Genomic DNA, 15465 nt, shown 5'->3' with positions numbered 1-15465 from the left:
GGAGATCTTGCTGGCCAGGGTAGTTGACTTACACCTTCTAGAGCACGTTGGGTGGCACGGGATACATGCGGACGTGCATTGTCCTGTTGGAACAGCAAGTTCCCTTGCCGGTCTAGGAATGGTAGAACGATGGGTTCGATGACGGTTTGGATGTACCGTGCACTATTAAGTGTCCCCTCGACGATCACCAGTGGTGTACGGCCAGTGTAGGAGATCGCTCCCCACACCATGATGCCGGGTGTTGGCCCTGTGTGCCTCGGTCGTATGCAGTCCTGATTGTGGCGCTCACCTGCACGGCGCCAAACACGCATACGACCATCATTGGCACCAAGGCAGAAGCGACTCTCATCGCTGAAGACGACACGTCTCCATTCGTCCCTCCATTCACGCCTGTCGCGACACCACTGGACGCGGGCTGCACGATGTTGGGGCGTGAGCGGAAGACGGCCTAACGGTGTGCGGGACCGTAGCCCAGCTTCATGGAGACGGTTGCGAATGGTCCTCGCCGATACCCCAGGAGCACCAGTGTCCCTAATTTGCTGGGAAGTGGCGGTGCGGTCCCCTACGGCACTGCGTAGGATCCTACGGTATTGGCGTGCATCCGTGCGTCGCTGCGGTCCTGTCCCAGGTCGACGGGCACGTGCACCTTCCGCCGACCACTGGCGACAACATCGATGTACTGTGGAGACCTCACGCCCCACGTGTTGAGCAATTCGGCGGTACGTCCACCCGGCCTCCCGCATGCCCACAATACGCCCTCGCTCAAAGTCCGTCAACTGCACATACGGTTCACGTCCACGCTGTCGCGGCATGCTACCAGTGTTAAAGACTGCGATGGAGCTCCGTATGCCACGGCAAACTGGCTGACACTGATGGCGGCGGTGCACAAATGCTGCGCAGCTAGCGCCATTCGACGGCCAACACCGCGGTTCCTGGTGTGTCCGCTGTGCCGTGCGTGTGATCATTGCTTGTAAGCCCTCTCGCAGTGTCCGGAGCAAGTATGGTGGGTCTGACACACCGGTGTCAATGTGTTCTTTTTTCCATATCCAGGAGTGTATATACATTAGAACCGAAATTTAGAATATCATTTCTGTCGTCATATTGTTTCATTAAATTTTATGCCTCTAGTAATATGTGGGCACTGATGCATTTTATAAGCGAGATTAGCTCCGGGACCTTTCCATAATCATTCCTGCACATCACTAAAACCATATTAACATTTTCTTTCTCCGATCTGCTATGATTATTGCTACCTTGTCTGGACTCATTCGAGCCTTGAGCGGTCGTTGGTATTTTTGTTTTATGGGAATTAGGCCGTGATCCACGGCATCTTTCTCTGCCTAAAGTTTCGTTTCCCACTGCTAAAATCATGATCAAAGGCTTTAAATACTCAGAGAGAAGTGCAAACTTAAATAACCTCAGCAGTCCTCTTTATAAGCTGGTAAACCAAAACATTATGACCACTGCCCACCGAGAGGCTCGATTCTGCTTAGTGGCGATGCGGGCAAGTGACGCGGTATCAAATGTATATAAGCGGAGCAGACACGGACGGGGATCACCCTAGCGAAGATATGGGCTGCAAATGGGGAAATCCACTGAGATAAGAGGCTCTGTCAGATTATTACTACCCGCAGGCTGTGAACGACTATCTCGAAAACGGCGAAGCTGGTCTAATGTTCACGTACTACTGTCGAGCGCATCTACAGGAAGAGGTAGAAGAACTGTGAAACTTGTTGTGGGTTGCCAAGAGAGTCAACCCGGTACTACTAGAGGAAGCCGAAAGGCACGCGTTTTAGCTCACGCAGGATGGCGTGAGGTCTGGAACAGGACAAGGAAATTAGACTTCAGCAAAAAACGTACGTTGCTGCTGGAATACTTAACTTTAATCCATAAATGGTGAACATCGCTCTTGACGGTACATGTTTTACAGCATGAATAGTAACTGGTAATGGCGCCTTGCTAGGTCGTAGCAAATGACGTAGCTGAAGGCTATGCTAACTATCGTCTCGGCAAATGAGAGCGTATTTTGTCAGTGAACCATCGCTAGCAAAGTCGGTTGTACCACTGGGCGAGTGCCAGGAAGTCTCTCTAGACCTGCCGTGTGGCGGCGCTCGGTCTGCAATCACTGATAGTGGCGACACGCGGGTCCGACGTATACTAACGGACCGCGGCCGATTTAAAGGCTACCACCTAGCAAGTGTGGTGTCTGGCGGTGACACCACAAAACTACCACTAGGCGTTAAATGGTTGGACGTCCATGACTCTTCGGAAGACATGGAGTTCAGAGGCGTGTCTACTCTATAAAGTAGGATATATGGTAGGTACTCTGTGGCATCTCTGCCGAAAGAACACAATGCTGTGGCACTCACAAGTGTTTAAGAGCACACCGTTAACGTACATTGTTGAACATGGACGTCCGCAGCAGACCACCGCTACGTGTTCACATGACGTCCCAAACGACGTCGTTAATTACGATACGGGATTCGACCGCCGATCAATGGAAACGTGTTGGCCCTTCAGGTGAATCACATTTTTGCTGCACCAGCTCGATGGTCGTCTCCACAAACGCCGCCATCGAGGTGAACGGCGGCTCTAAACGTACAGTGCGCCACGGACGCATGCTGGTGCGAGTAGTATCATGCTATGGGAGTCATTGTCCTGCGCTTGTATGGGGCCTGTGGTAGTAATTGAAGACACACTGACAGCTGCGGACCGTTTGCATCCCTCCATGCTCGATGTCATCTTTCATCAGTATAATTATCGGTGTCTCGAAGCCAGAACCTTCATATAGTGGTAAGGAACATTATAGTGAACTCGCGTTAATTCCTCGGCGAACAAATTCGCCTGATGTAAATCCTATGGAACCCACCTGGGTCGCTATCGGCCACCATCACTGCGTAGGCAAATTGGCGGCCCAATAAAGGGCGAATTAGATGATCTGTGCGTAGATATCTAATGCCATATATGGCCACTTTTGTGGCGGCGTTCGTAGCGACAAACACTTCGCTGTAGAAACGGCTTACGAAGTCACCGCCACACTTTTAATAGCGGGCCGACCGGTCCGCTGGAACAGTGAACAGAAAGATGAAAACCCAAACATTCTGATTAAATAAAAGTCGGTACTTATCTTTATTAATGAAGATACAGAAACACAGTAGTGAACTCCGTGTCTACAGAAATCTGTCTAGTTCGAGTCGGAGCGGCTAGGTCAGCGTCGGCTGACGACAAACAACAACTCTGCTGCGATGAACACAAAACTGACTAGCAAGTACACAAATCGGTGGCGAGTATACAACTGAGCGGCGAATACAGAACTGTCCTAGCGCTCGCGACTCCAGCGCTTAAGAAGCCAGAAGCCAGCGGTGGCGCGCGCAGACTTGCGGCGATTTCCTGTATCGCTGGCGCTGCTTATGCGGACGGCGTCCGGACTTTGATGCTGCCAACCTTTTGGCAGCGGGCTCGGTTGGCATTACTGGCTAGGATATAACAGCCACAAACCTAACAACAAACTGTCGATCCCTGATACGCAGAATCAGTGATGTATTTCGTTCCAAAGACGGACAAACAAGCTATTAAGCAGGTGGTCGTAATGTTTTGGCTCATGAATGTACATATCCACGCAATGATACAGTATGAATTCAGCAGATTAAGAGTGAAATAAAGCGACGTAATGGGGTTTTATACTTTACACTTTTAGAGAGTTGACACAAAGAAAGGTTAGTGAGCAAAATACTAAGAAAAAGAAAGACAAGAATAAAAAAACAATGCAGGAATAACAACGTGTGACCTTTCTATAACAACATGAAACCAAGTAAAGTAAAAGCGAAAAACTCATCACGATTAATCACTATTCAAGTCGTCTGCGACAGATTCGTTGGAATCGTCTCTACTTTCAAAAACGAGAGATCTTATAATATTTCGCGTTAACGTCTCCTGTAGTGCACATAAAGTTGAAGCACATTACGGCAACGGCCTTAGCAGATTTTATCTGTAACTGCCTGAAACAAATTGACAACCAGTTTCCACAAATTTGCTCGCTATACGACCCCTGTGTTTTTGTGCTTTCGAGTACATGGATGACCTCTCTTCATTGCAAATTACACACATATAAAGTGGAAAATGACGATTTTTATGACTTCTCTTTCCGAGCCATGGCACCGGGCACATAATATTCTTCAGTAAGGTTGTCAGTTCATTTGAAGGTAAGCAGAGGGCCTTTCCGTTTCATCCCTTCAAACCATTACCATTCTGTCTCCATCTTCTATGGTATCGAGCACTGTCCGCATCGATTTCTGATAATTTAGGAAAATTTCGGGACACAATTCTTTCCAGTCTTCAACATCATTTTGGATCGGTCAACAACGACCTTATAATGAGACATATCAGTTCTTCTTGTCCTAACTGTAAGAGAAGAAAGAATAATCCGTTACACTATTTTACGATGAATTATACAGACTGGATCGTTCATAAAAACGTAGAATGACAGTGGTTATCGTTACCCGAAGTTCTATTCAGATATCAGTTATGTCGCCAACACTTAAGTTGACATTTTCATAAAATTCACAGAAAGGGTGTAACTGCTTTGATCAGTTGCCAAATTGAAATCTTCAGAGTTTGAAAACGTACATTTCCTCAGCACGACTCTTGAATATCTTTCTAATGTACAGCGTGTCCATAATTAAAGTTCCAGTTTCAAAACACTGTAGAAAGAGAAACACTTCTCAGAATGACGTCAAATCTAAACAGCACACTATTGAAGCACAGGGAACGATGTGTAAGAAAAAAAAAAGAAAAAGAAACGAAAATTTGACGAATAGATGGCGCTGTAATGTTATAAAAGACACACCAACAGTCGCACGACACACGGCTGTTGCTCAGTTTACATCCGAGATGCCCAAGATGGCTGCCTCCATTAAGTAACGCGCGCTGTTGGTAAAGCCCTTTTCCAAGAACGGTGACTGTTCTACAGTAGCCTTGCAGGGTATGAAAAAAGGCATCGTTCCGATCTCTGCCAGTGGTCTGGAGAAAATGATTACAAAATTCGAAACGACAAGTTATTTTGAAGTGCAGTGTGGGAGATGGAGGAAAACGATTGATCCGGCGTCTGCCGAAGATGTGGCCACAGTACTGCACGAGGGGTCGAGCGCTGGTGTGTAAAAATGTAGTGCATGGGCAATTTCTCAGACGTTGGACATGCTTGCGAACAGGGTGCATAAAATCCTACAAAAAAAAAAAGCATCGCTATCCATACAAAATCACCCATGTTCAGAAGTTGCTTCCTGCTGACCTTCCAGCGAGAGAAACGCTCGCCCTGTAATTTCTTTCTCAGATGGACATGGACAACGAACGGACATGGAACTTTCTGTGGACAGACGAAGGCCATTTCCATCTTCAAGGATATGTCAACACTCAGAACTGCAGAATATGGGCAACGGAAAATCCGCACGCACGTCAACCTTTACCACTTCATTCTGTAAAGATGCAGGTTACAGCATCATTTATCATAGAACCGTATTTTTTCGAGAAGATGAGTGCTGTGGGTCCTGTTGCCTGCACCGTCACTGGTAAACGCTATGACAGTCTTTTGCGCTCCATCGTCATTCCAACCCTTCAACAGCGTGGACGTGTGCGTAGGATAATTTTTATGCTAGACAGCGCTCCTGCGCACACTACAGAGTTCGTGAAGCGGTTTCTGGAGAGGCACTTCGGCATTGCTAGAATTCTAAGCCGTCATTTTCCTACATCCTGGCCGTCCAGATCACCTGATGTTAGTGAGTGTGACTTCTATATACAGGGTGTTACAAAAAGGTACGGCCAAACTTTCAGGAAACATTACTCACACACAAATAAAGAAAAGATGTTATGTGGACATGTGTCCGGAAACGCTTAATTTCCATGTTAGAGCTCATTTTAGTTTCGTCAGTATGCACTGTACTTCCTCGATTCACCGCCAGTTGGGCCAATTGAAGGAAGGTAATGTTGACTTCGGTGCTTGTGTTGACATGCGACTCATTCCTCTACAGTACTAGCGTCAAGCACATCAGTACATAGCATCAACAGGTTAGTGTTCATCACGAACGCGGTTTTGCAGTCAGTGCAATGTTTACATATGCGGAGTTCTCAGATGCCCATTTGATGTATGGATTAGCACGGGGCAATAGCCGTGGCGCGGTACGTTTGTATCGAGACCGATTTCCAGAACGAAGGTGTCCCAACAGGAAGACGTTCGAAGCAACTGATCGGCGTCTTAGGGAGCACGGAACATTCCAGCCTATGACTCGCGACTGGGGAAGACCTAGAACGACGAGGACACTTGCAATGGACGAGGCAATTCTTCGTGCAGTTGACGATAACCCTAATGTCAGCGTCAGAGAAGTTGCTGCTGTACAAGGTAACGTTGACCACGTCACTGTATGGAGAGTGCTACGGTAGAACCAGTTGTTTACGTACCGTGTACAGCGTGTGCAGGCACTATCAGAAGCTTATTGGCCTCCACGGGTACACTTCTGCGAATGGTTCATCCAACAATGTGTCAATCCTCATTTCAGTGCAAATGTTCTCTTTACAGATGAGGCTTCATTCCAACATGATCAAATTGTAAATTTTCACAATCAACATATGTGGGCTGACGAGAATCCGCACGCAGTTGTGCAATCACGTCATCAACTCAGATTTTCTGTGAACGTTTGGGCAGGCATTGTTGGTGATGTCTTGATTGGGCCCCATGTTCTTCCACCTACGCTCAATGGAGCACGCTATCATGATTTCATACGGGATACTCTACCTGTGCTGCTAGAACATGTGCCTTTACAAGTACGATACAACATGTGGTTCATGCACGATGGAGCTCCTGCACATTTCAGTCGAAGTGTTTGTATGCTTCTCAACAACAGATTCGGCGACCGATGGATTGGTAGAGGCGGACCAATTCCATGGCCTCAACGCTCTCCTGACCTCAACCCTCTTGACTTTCATTTATGGGGGCATGTGAAAGCTCTTGTCTACGCAACCCCGGTACCAAATTTAGAGACTTTTCGTGCTCGTACTGTGGACAGCTGTGATACAATACGCCATTCTCCAGGGCTGCATCAGCGCATCAGGGATTCCATGCGATGGAGGGTGGGTGCATGTATCCTCGCTAACGGAGGACATTTTGAACATTTCCTGTAACAAAGTGTTTGAAGTCACGCTGGTATGTTCTGTTGCTGATTAATGTGATTTGAATAGAAGTAATAAAATGAGCTCTAACATGGAAAGTAAGCTTTTCCGGACACATGTCCACATAACATATTTTCTTTCTTTGTGTGTGAGGAATGTTTCCTGAAAGTTTGGCCATACCTTTTTGTAACACCCTGTATAAGAAGATAGTAACTGTTCTCGAGAGAACAGATACCATTGATGACCGTGCAGCTTCTCTAGAATAAATGATAACTAACTTAAACCCTCAGCCGCCGACAGGTGTTGTCGATATGCCTCGATGGGGACAGCTGAAAATGTGTGCCCCGACGAGGACTCGAACCAGGGATCTCCTGCTTACATGGCAGACGCTCTGTCCATCTAAGCCACAGAGGACACAGATGAATAGCGCGACTACAGGGACTTATCCCTTGCACGCTTCCCGTGAGACCCACATTCCCAACTGTCCACAATCTACATACGTAGTTTAGCTAATAGATATTTGCCCATCCACTCATTACTCGCGCACCCTAAGGTGACGATTCCCGAAAGAGTTCGGGCAACCTGTGTGCATTCGTCGGGTCGGAGGTCAATGGCCGGGTAGCTTTTTAACTATATATATATAGTAATTGTTCTCGAAAGAACAGATACCATTGATGACCGTGCAGCTTCTCTAGAATAAATGATAATTAACAGCTGAAAATTTGTTCCCCGACCTGGCCTCGAACCAGGGATCTCCTGCTTACATGGCAGACGCTCTATCCATTTGAGCCACTGAGGACACAGGTGAATAGCGTGACTGCAGTTACTTATCCTTTGCACGCATTCGTCTGTGTCCCCGGTGGTTCAGCTGGTTAGAGCGTCTGTCATGTAAGCAGGAGATCCCGGGCTCGAGTCCCGGTCGGGGCACACATTTTCAGCTGTCTCCATCGAGGTATATCAACAACACCTGTCAGCAGCTGAGGGTTTAGTGTGACTTCTGGCTGTAAGGTTATGCGAAAGATGTGTTCAGTGCTCCAATTACAAACGTAGTGAATTGAAGGCACACGTTGTGCAACGCATTCTGAACGTGACCCCAGAGATACTCCAGTCCGTTGTGGAACATGCCCTTTATCGATTTCAACTTTTAGCGGAAAATGATGGGCAGCACATTAAACATGTCTTGTCTCCGCCTCACGACAATCAGAAAACGATATCATTTTGCCTTTTTAATCGGTTTTTGGACTCAGGAAAATTAAAAACTGATTTTTCCGTGGGGTTTTCCTTTTCTGACAGATGAAGTACCGAGTACGGCTCACGAGGTATAACAGGACGGGCCTAACGAGCCACGAAGGAGGATGCAGAAATTAACAATGATACTCCAGCTTGGGCAGAAGAAACAGTGCTGATATGAAAATGCAAATGAGGATAAGAAGGAGGAAATATACAGATATTATTGACATTAATTGCTATTGAAATTAATTGGTGCACCCATCTACAAAATCCAAGTAGTGTATCTGTGGACAGAAATCAGCACAATATTGCCATAGTGCTGGAGGAAAAGATAGTTTCGCTTAAGTTCGAAAGATTGGACTTCACACATATAAATATGCGATATGTGGACCTTGACGGCGAAATGATAGTTACTCGTCTGAATCCTTGCTGGACTCAGCTGAATAGCTGCGAGCAGAGGATAGTGGAAGGAGGGCACTACATTTGTAGTGTGGTATGTGGGGATTTGGGCCGAACCGAAGGCGTATGAGGATGACCGAGGATCGGGCACAGGGAATTCACTCACGCGACAGCTCTTGGACATTTACACGCCGGCCCCCATCTCCCCGCCGGCGTCAAAATAAATGGTTCAAATGGCTCTGAGCACTATGGGACTCAACATCTATGGTCATCAGTCCCTTAGAACTTAGAACTACTTAAACCTAACTAACCTAAGAACAGCACACAACACCCAGCCATCACGAGGCAGAGAAAATCGCTGACCCCGCCGGGAATCGAACCCGGGAACCCGGGCGTGGGAAGCGAGAACGCTACCGCACGACCACGAGACGCGGGCCCGCCGGCGTCAATAGGACATATTGTTCCTCTATTTGCACATCTGTCTCTCTTCTTTTTTTTTTTTTTTTGGAGGACCTTAGTTATGTCGGCGCGGGCCTCCCATGTACGCTCCCCCGACGTCCAAATGATTTCTACAGTCAATTACCACATAGCGTCCACTGCAAAAACGTTGAATCAAGCATCCATTAACGAGGTGGACGGCGGTATGGCGCGACCTTCTTCAGCCGTACCTCCCGACGTCAGTCAGAATGACATGGTATCACGTCGACTATGGAAAATTCGCCACTGATCAGAGTTTACATGCGATTGGTTTGATGGACCGTCCTTTATGCTCCATCTGTAACTCTGTGGACGATGACACCTGTCGTCTGACCTGCGCCGGTGTTCGTGAAGTCTTCACGCTGGGGCGGCAACTGGTCGCCTAGTTCTTTCGCGCCCCTCCATCCGTAGTCGAACCGTAAACTTTTCATTCGCTCAGAGGACGTGTGTTTCCCAGCAGCCGAGACTCATGCGATAGTCTGGTGAAAGGATGGACAGTCGTCTACCTTTATGGAGTTGGGACAAATCGCGGCTCTGTCTTTGGGATCGCGACTCTGTCTCTGGGCCTTCCTAAAGAATGAACATGCGAGGACTGAATGACGTCCACGCTATCGCTCCTGTTTCGTCAATTACTTCCTTGGGATTTTGTGCGAGCCCCCGCTCAGCTGGGGTGTGCCTGGCGTACTTGGCTCGACTGCTGTCGAGCCCGCATCTCGGGTCGTGCGGTAGCGTTCTCGCTTCCCACGCCCGGGTTCCCGGGTTCGATTCCCGGCGGGGTCAGGGATTTTCTCTGCCTCGTGATGGCTGGGTGTTGTGTGCTGTCCTTAGGTTAAGTTAGGTATAAGTAGTTCTAAGTTCTAGGGGACTTATGACCACGGCAGTTGAGTCCCATAGTGTTCAGAGCCATTTGAACCTTTTTTTTTTTTTTTGACTGCTATCGAGGTGCACCCCTAACACACCCTCAGGTTATTTCAAGCATCCGGAGGAAGCAGCGCCTGATGCTGCATTGTCCTTGTTTTCAGTTCCCGTCTCCCCTACCTACCACTGTTGTGTTACACGATGAAATTTCGTGCTTGCAACTATCTCCTTCCTCGACTGTGCCTTCTTGTAGCCTTCTGGTTGGTTGACGGTGTTGAGGAAGCCGTGGCCAAACCTCGTGTGGTCGACCCCTGCCCAATCCGCCTCCCCTCTCCCATCGAGCCGGGGCTACTACACGTACTCGTATCCCATCAACCTTACCTTTCGTCTGCTTAAAAGGAACGGTCAGTTTTCCTCATTTGTATTTCCTGAGGTTATTCTCTGGTTTGGTGTACGAGGTGCATTCAAGTTCTAAGGCCTCCGATTTTTTTCTCCGGACTGGAAAGAGATAGAAACATGCGCATTGTTTTAAAATGAGGCCGCGTTCATTGACAATATGTCCCAGAGATGGCAGCACCGTACGGCAGATGGAATTTTACCGCCAGCGGCGAGAATGAGAACTGTTTTAAATACTTAAAATGGCGACGTTTTCCTTACTTGAACAGCGTGCAATCATTCGTTTTCTGAATTTGCGTAGTGTGAAACCAATTGAAATTCATCGACAGTTGAAGGAGACATATGGTGATGGAGTTATGGATGTGTCGAAAGTGCGTTCGTGGGTGCGACAGTTTAATGAAGGCAGAACATCGTGTGACAACAATCCGAAACAGCCTCGGGCTCGCACAAGCCGGTCTGACGACATGATCGAGAAAGTGGAGAGAACTGTTTTGGGGGATCGCCGAATGACTGTTGAACAGATCGCCTCCAGAGTTGGCATTTCTGTGGGTTCTGTGCACACAATCCTGCATGACGACCTGAAAATGCGAAAAGTGTCATCCAGGTGGGTGCCACGAATGCTGATGGACGACCACATGGCTGCCCGTGTGGCATGTTGCCAAGCAATGTTGACGCGCAACGACAGCATGAATGGGACTTTCTTTTCGTCGGTTGTGACAATGGATGAGACGTGGATGCCATTTTTCAATCCAGAAACAAAGCGCCAGTCAGCTCAATGGAAGCACACAGATTCACCGCCACCAAAAAAATTTCGGGTAACCGCCAGTGCTGAAAAAATGATGGTGTCCATGTTCTGGGACAGCGAGGGCGCAATCCTTACCCATTACGTTCCAAAGGGCACTACAATAACAGGTGCATCCTACGAAAATGTTTTGAAGAACAAATTCCTTCCTGCACTGCAACAAAAACGTCATGCTGCGCGTGTGCTGTTTCACCAAGACAACGCACTCGCACATCGAGCTAACGTTACGCAACAGTTTCTTTGTGATAACAACTTTGAAGTGATTCCTCATGCTCCCTACTCACCTGACCTGGCTCCTAGTGACTTTTGGCTTTTTCCAACAATGAAAGACACTCTCCGTGGCCGCACATTCACCAGCCGTGCTGCTATTGCCTCAGCGATTTTCCAGTGGTCAAAACAGACTCCTAAAGAATCCTTCGCCGCTGCCATGGAATCATGAGGTCAGCATTGTGAAAAATGTGTACGTCTGCAGGGCGATTACGTCGAGAAGTAACGCCAGTTTCATCGATTTCGGGTGAGTAGTTAATTAGAAAAAAAATCGGATGCCTTAGAACTTGAATGCACCTCGTATTGTTTGTTTATAAATAAAGGCGGTTAAGAGAGACAACCCAATATTGCTTCTTTCTACGTACATATAGCGAAAGGTCCATGAATGTAAAATTCGAGCGGTTCGAGCTCGCACGGAAGTTTACCAACAATTATTCTTCCCGCGGATCATTCGCGACCAGAACATGAAAGGTGGGACGCGACAGTGATTCACAAAGTTCTCTCAGGCACGCACCATAATGAGGTTTTCTAGGTATACATTTAGATGACTATATTCAAAACATTTGTAAGCATTTGTGACATTTTGTTATTGTACTGTCTTGTCCTTTCTTTAGAGAAGAGATAGTAATGAGTGCTGTTGTGTTTCAGTGCGAGAATTTGACGCTGGCGATATACGATGCGGTGACGTCACTACACGAATGCCCCACGTCCATCAAACGGTCGCTGCTCCTACTCATGCTGAGATCTCAGCGGCCATTATGCATCACTGCTGCAGGATTCTTCCCTCTCTCCAGAGAGTCTTTCGTGGCGGTGAGGAAGTTTTCTTCGTGTGTACAACCACAAAAATTGCCCGACTTTTGTCAGTGTCATAGAGAGGGAGACGTAACAAAACATCGCCTTTTGAAACGCGGAGGTAGCACACTCGAACAGGGATTGCGATTTTTGCATAGTCTAACCATTATCAGATCGATTCATGGAGTAGAGAAATTGTACCACTGTTATAATATAACAAGCGCACAAGTGATAGCCGTGACCCGAATTCCCTAAGCAAGTGTAGTATGGAAACAATCGGAAACGAATACACATTCGATAATCGAGAACTGTTACGAGAATAGCAAGTACCTGATATCATTTTGGTCTCGACTGCTGGCGATACGAACTGATGCACAACTGAATTTTTCTCGTATATCGTACTCACGTAGTCGATCTCTAGAACACCGAGATCACTTCTTCAAGTATCATTTTGCATCCTATCTTTTTCTTTTACTTGCCTGAGCATCCATGAGAACAAGCACGATGTCTTTTGCTACACTATACTCTTTGCTGAGTGAAGAAAAGGGACACCAGCTCAGCATTATGGCTTGTAACACACACACACACACAGACACACACACACACACACACACACACACACACACACCACACACACACACACACACACACACACACACACACTAAAATGAGTCATATGTGCGTGTTCAAATGAATGAGTAGGCGAACATTTCTGCCCTCGCAGTCAGCTTACTTATCTGTGAAGAACCTCTGATTCCGATTTGTGAGCAAATTTGACGCTACTTCATTGCCTACCGTTGGCCCTGACGCGAGCCATAAGATATTCCACTTTCGTGTTTCAAAAAGAAATCTCCTTCATTAAAGTACGCTTCAAAAAAGCCATGATCACAACTGCACTTTTCTTATCGCATTCTTCTGTAAACATGTGAGAATCCTACCTTCAACAAATTTTTCTGCAACTTCAATAATTTCTTCAGAATGCACTCATGATAGATGGAATGTTCTCACTGATGCCTTAAGGCGTGGTACACAAACCTTATTCATAAATTCGTCATCTTAACGTAATCTGTAAGCTTCCCTTACTTCCATTACCGTAGACCTGTTTCTAGACAAATAAAATTCTCTTCATATATCTGTCTGTGTTACGCTTAACATAAAATAGTATGACATTTCTTAGGTTTACAGTACGAGTTTCAGAGTTTTGTCAGAAGTGATCGAATCTACAAGTGTTTTATTCATTGTCCACGAGGACGAGATATGCAGTACAATCTTACAAATTTGCACAGAGAGACCACGCAGAGCGCATTCGTTCCAGTAATGAAACATGCACGTGTTACCTGTTCGCATGTCAATGTCTGAAATTATACTTCGCTGTGTCTTAACCTGAAAGCCATACAATTTTGAATTTCCTAATTTAAAAATTATCTGGAATTTTTGAGCTAATCATATCAAAACATTAAATTTAGATAAATGCGAGAATTAAAACAGTAAAAAAGAACACAGGAAACTCTATGTATATTCTTTCTTAAGGTGTGATGTCTTTTAACGGTTGCACCATGAGCTCAGTAACTATGAGGGTAATCCCAAAAGTAAGGTCTCCTATTTTTTTTTATAAGTACATAGACCTGTTTATTTCTACAATGGTTTGCATCAGTTTACAGCTTGAACATTTAGCTATTTTTCGACATAATCATCATTTCTGTCGATGCATTTTTTGTAGACGCTGTGGCAGTTTTTGTATGCCCATGTCATACCAGCTCGCCGCCATGCTGTTCAGAAATTTATGACTCTCTTCTTTCACCTCGTCGTCGGAGCTGAGTCGCTTTCCGGCCAAATGTTCTTTTAACCTAGGGAACAGGTGATAGTCACTGGGCGCCGAGTCAGGACTATAGGGTGTGTGGGTGATCATGTTCCACTGAAACTGTCGCAGGAGAGCAACGGTTTGCCGAGAGATGTGTGGGCGAGCGTTGTCATGGAGAATGTGTACGCCCTTGCTCAACGTTCCTCTTCTCTGGTTCTGAATTGCCCGTTTGAGTTTTTTCAGAGTCTCACAGTAGCTGTCAGTGTTATTTGTGGTCCCAGCGATTCAGCTCCGATGACGAAGTGAAAGAAGAGATTCATAACTCTCTGAACAGCATCGTGGTGAGCTGGTATGACATGGGCACACAAAAACTGCCACAGCGTCTACAAAAATGCATCGACAGAAATGGTGATTATGTCGAAAAATAGCTAAATGTTCAAGCTGTAAACTGATGTAAACCAAAGTAGAAATAAGCAGGTCTGTTGTTGTTGTGGTCTTCAGTCCTGAGACTGGTTTGATGCAGCTCTCCATGCTACTCTATCCTGTGCAAGCTTCTTCATCTCCCATTACGTACTGCAGCCTACAGCAGGTCTATGTACTTACAATAAAGTAGGAGACCTTACTTTTGGGATTACCCTCGTAGTTTGAATTAATATTCAATTATGTTGTATCAGCTGCTCAAGTGGTATCAAAACCTACGGCTGGAAACATATAAATTTATAAATTTGTACCGCTTTCAGTGGTTTGTAAAATTTAGACCACAATGAATCAGCACTATTATCAGGCGAAATGTGTGGATAAATGTTAGTAATTCAATGCTTATATGTGCATGTTTATGTGAAACTGTAAAATACAGATCAATGTAAAGCGGTGAAATGTGATTTATTTGTTCTTCTTTTTCAGATCTTAAACCTCTCTTATTCGTTCTTCGCCATTCTTCGAAATTTCAAGGAGGATTAAAGATGGATGGACTCTGCTTCTACACGCACTGTTGTTTTATTGTGGTATAATACCCCTGTCTAAAGTAATAAAGCGTTGCAAACCTTAAAGTAAGGATATTTTATTATTCTGGAAAAGCCACTACAACCGCATATTTCTGTATGTCATTCTGAATGAAACCCACAGCGCTAGCGTGTTTTATATCCCTATTGCAACATATTATATATACGTATAATACTTATGCACTGGTATGTATATTATACGTATCATAACGTAAAGTTAGTAAAGGGCGTAAGATGACTATACAAAGAATTAAAAATTATAGTAAATGCAAGTGAAACAACAA

General features: G+C 45.9%; 1 protein-coding gene across 1 annotated transcript in view; it reads left to right on the top strand.

Annotated features, from left to right (window-relative positions):
• The window catches only part of LOC126092544 (uncharacterized), an 85522-nt gene extending 70324 nt beyond the window's left edge, over positions 1-15198 (top strand). The window contains exons 5-6 of the mRNA XM_049908202.1: positions 12236-12397; positions 15084-15198. Of these exons, the coding sequence (XP_049764159.1) occupies positions 12236-12397; positions 15084-15140 (219 nt within the window). The 3' untranslated portion in view covers positions 15141-15198. The remainder of the gene's footprint in view (positions 1-12235; positions 12398-15083) is intronic.
• The last annotated feature ends 267 nt before the right edge of the window (positions 15199-15465 follow it).

Source organism: Schistocerca cancellata, chromosome 7 (genome assembly GCF_023864275.1).
Source record: "Schistocerca cancellata isolate TAMUIC-IGC-003103 chromosome 7, iqSchCanc2.1, whole genome shotgun sequence".
Lineage (NCBI taxonomy): Eukaryota > Metazoa > Arthropoda > Insecta > Orthoptera > Acrididae > Schistocerca > Schistocerca cancellata.
This window is presented reverse-complemented; position numbering and strand designations above follow the sequence as displayed.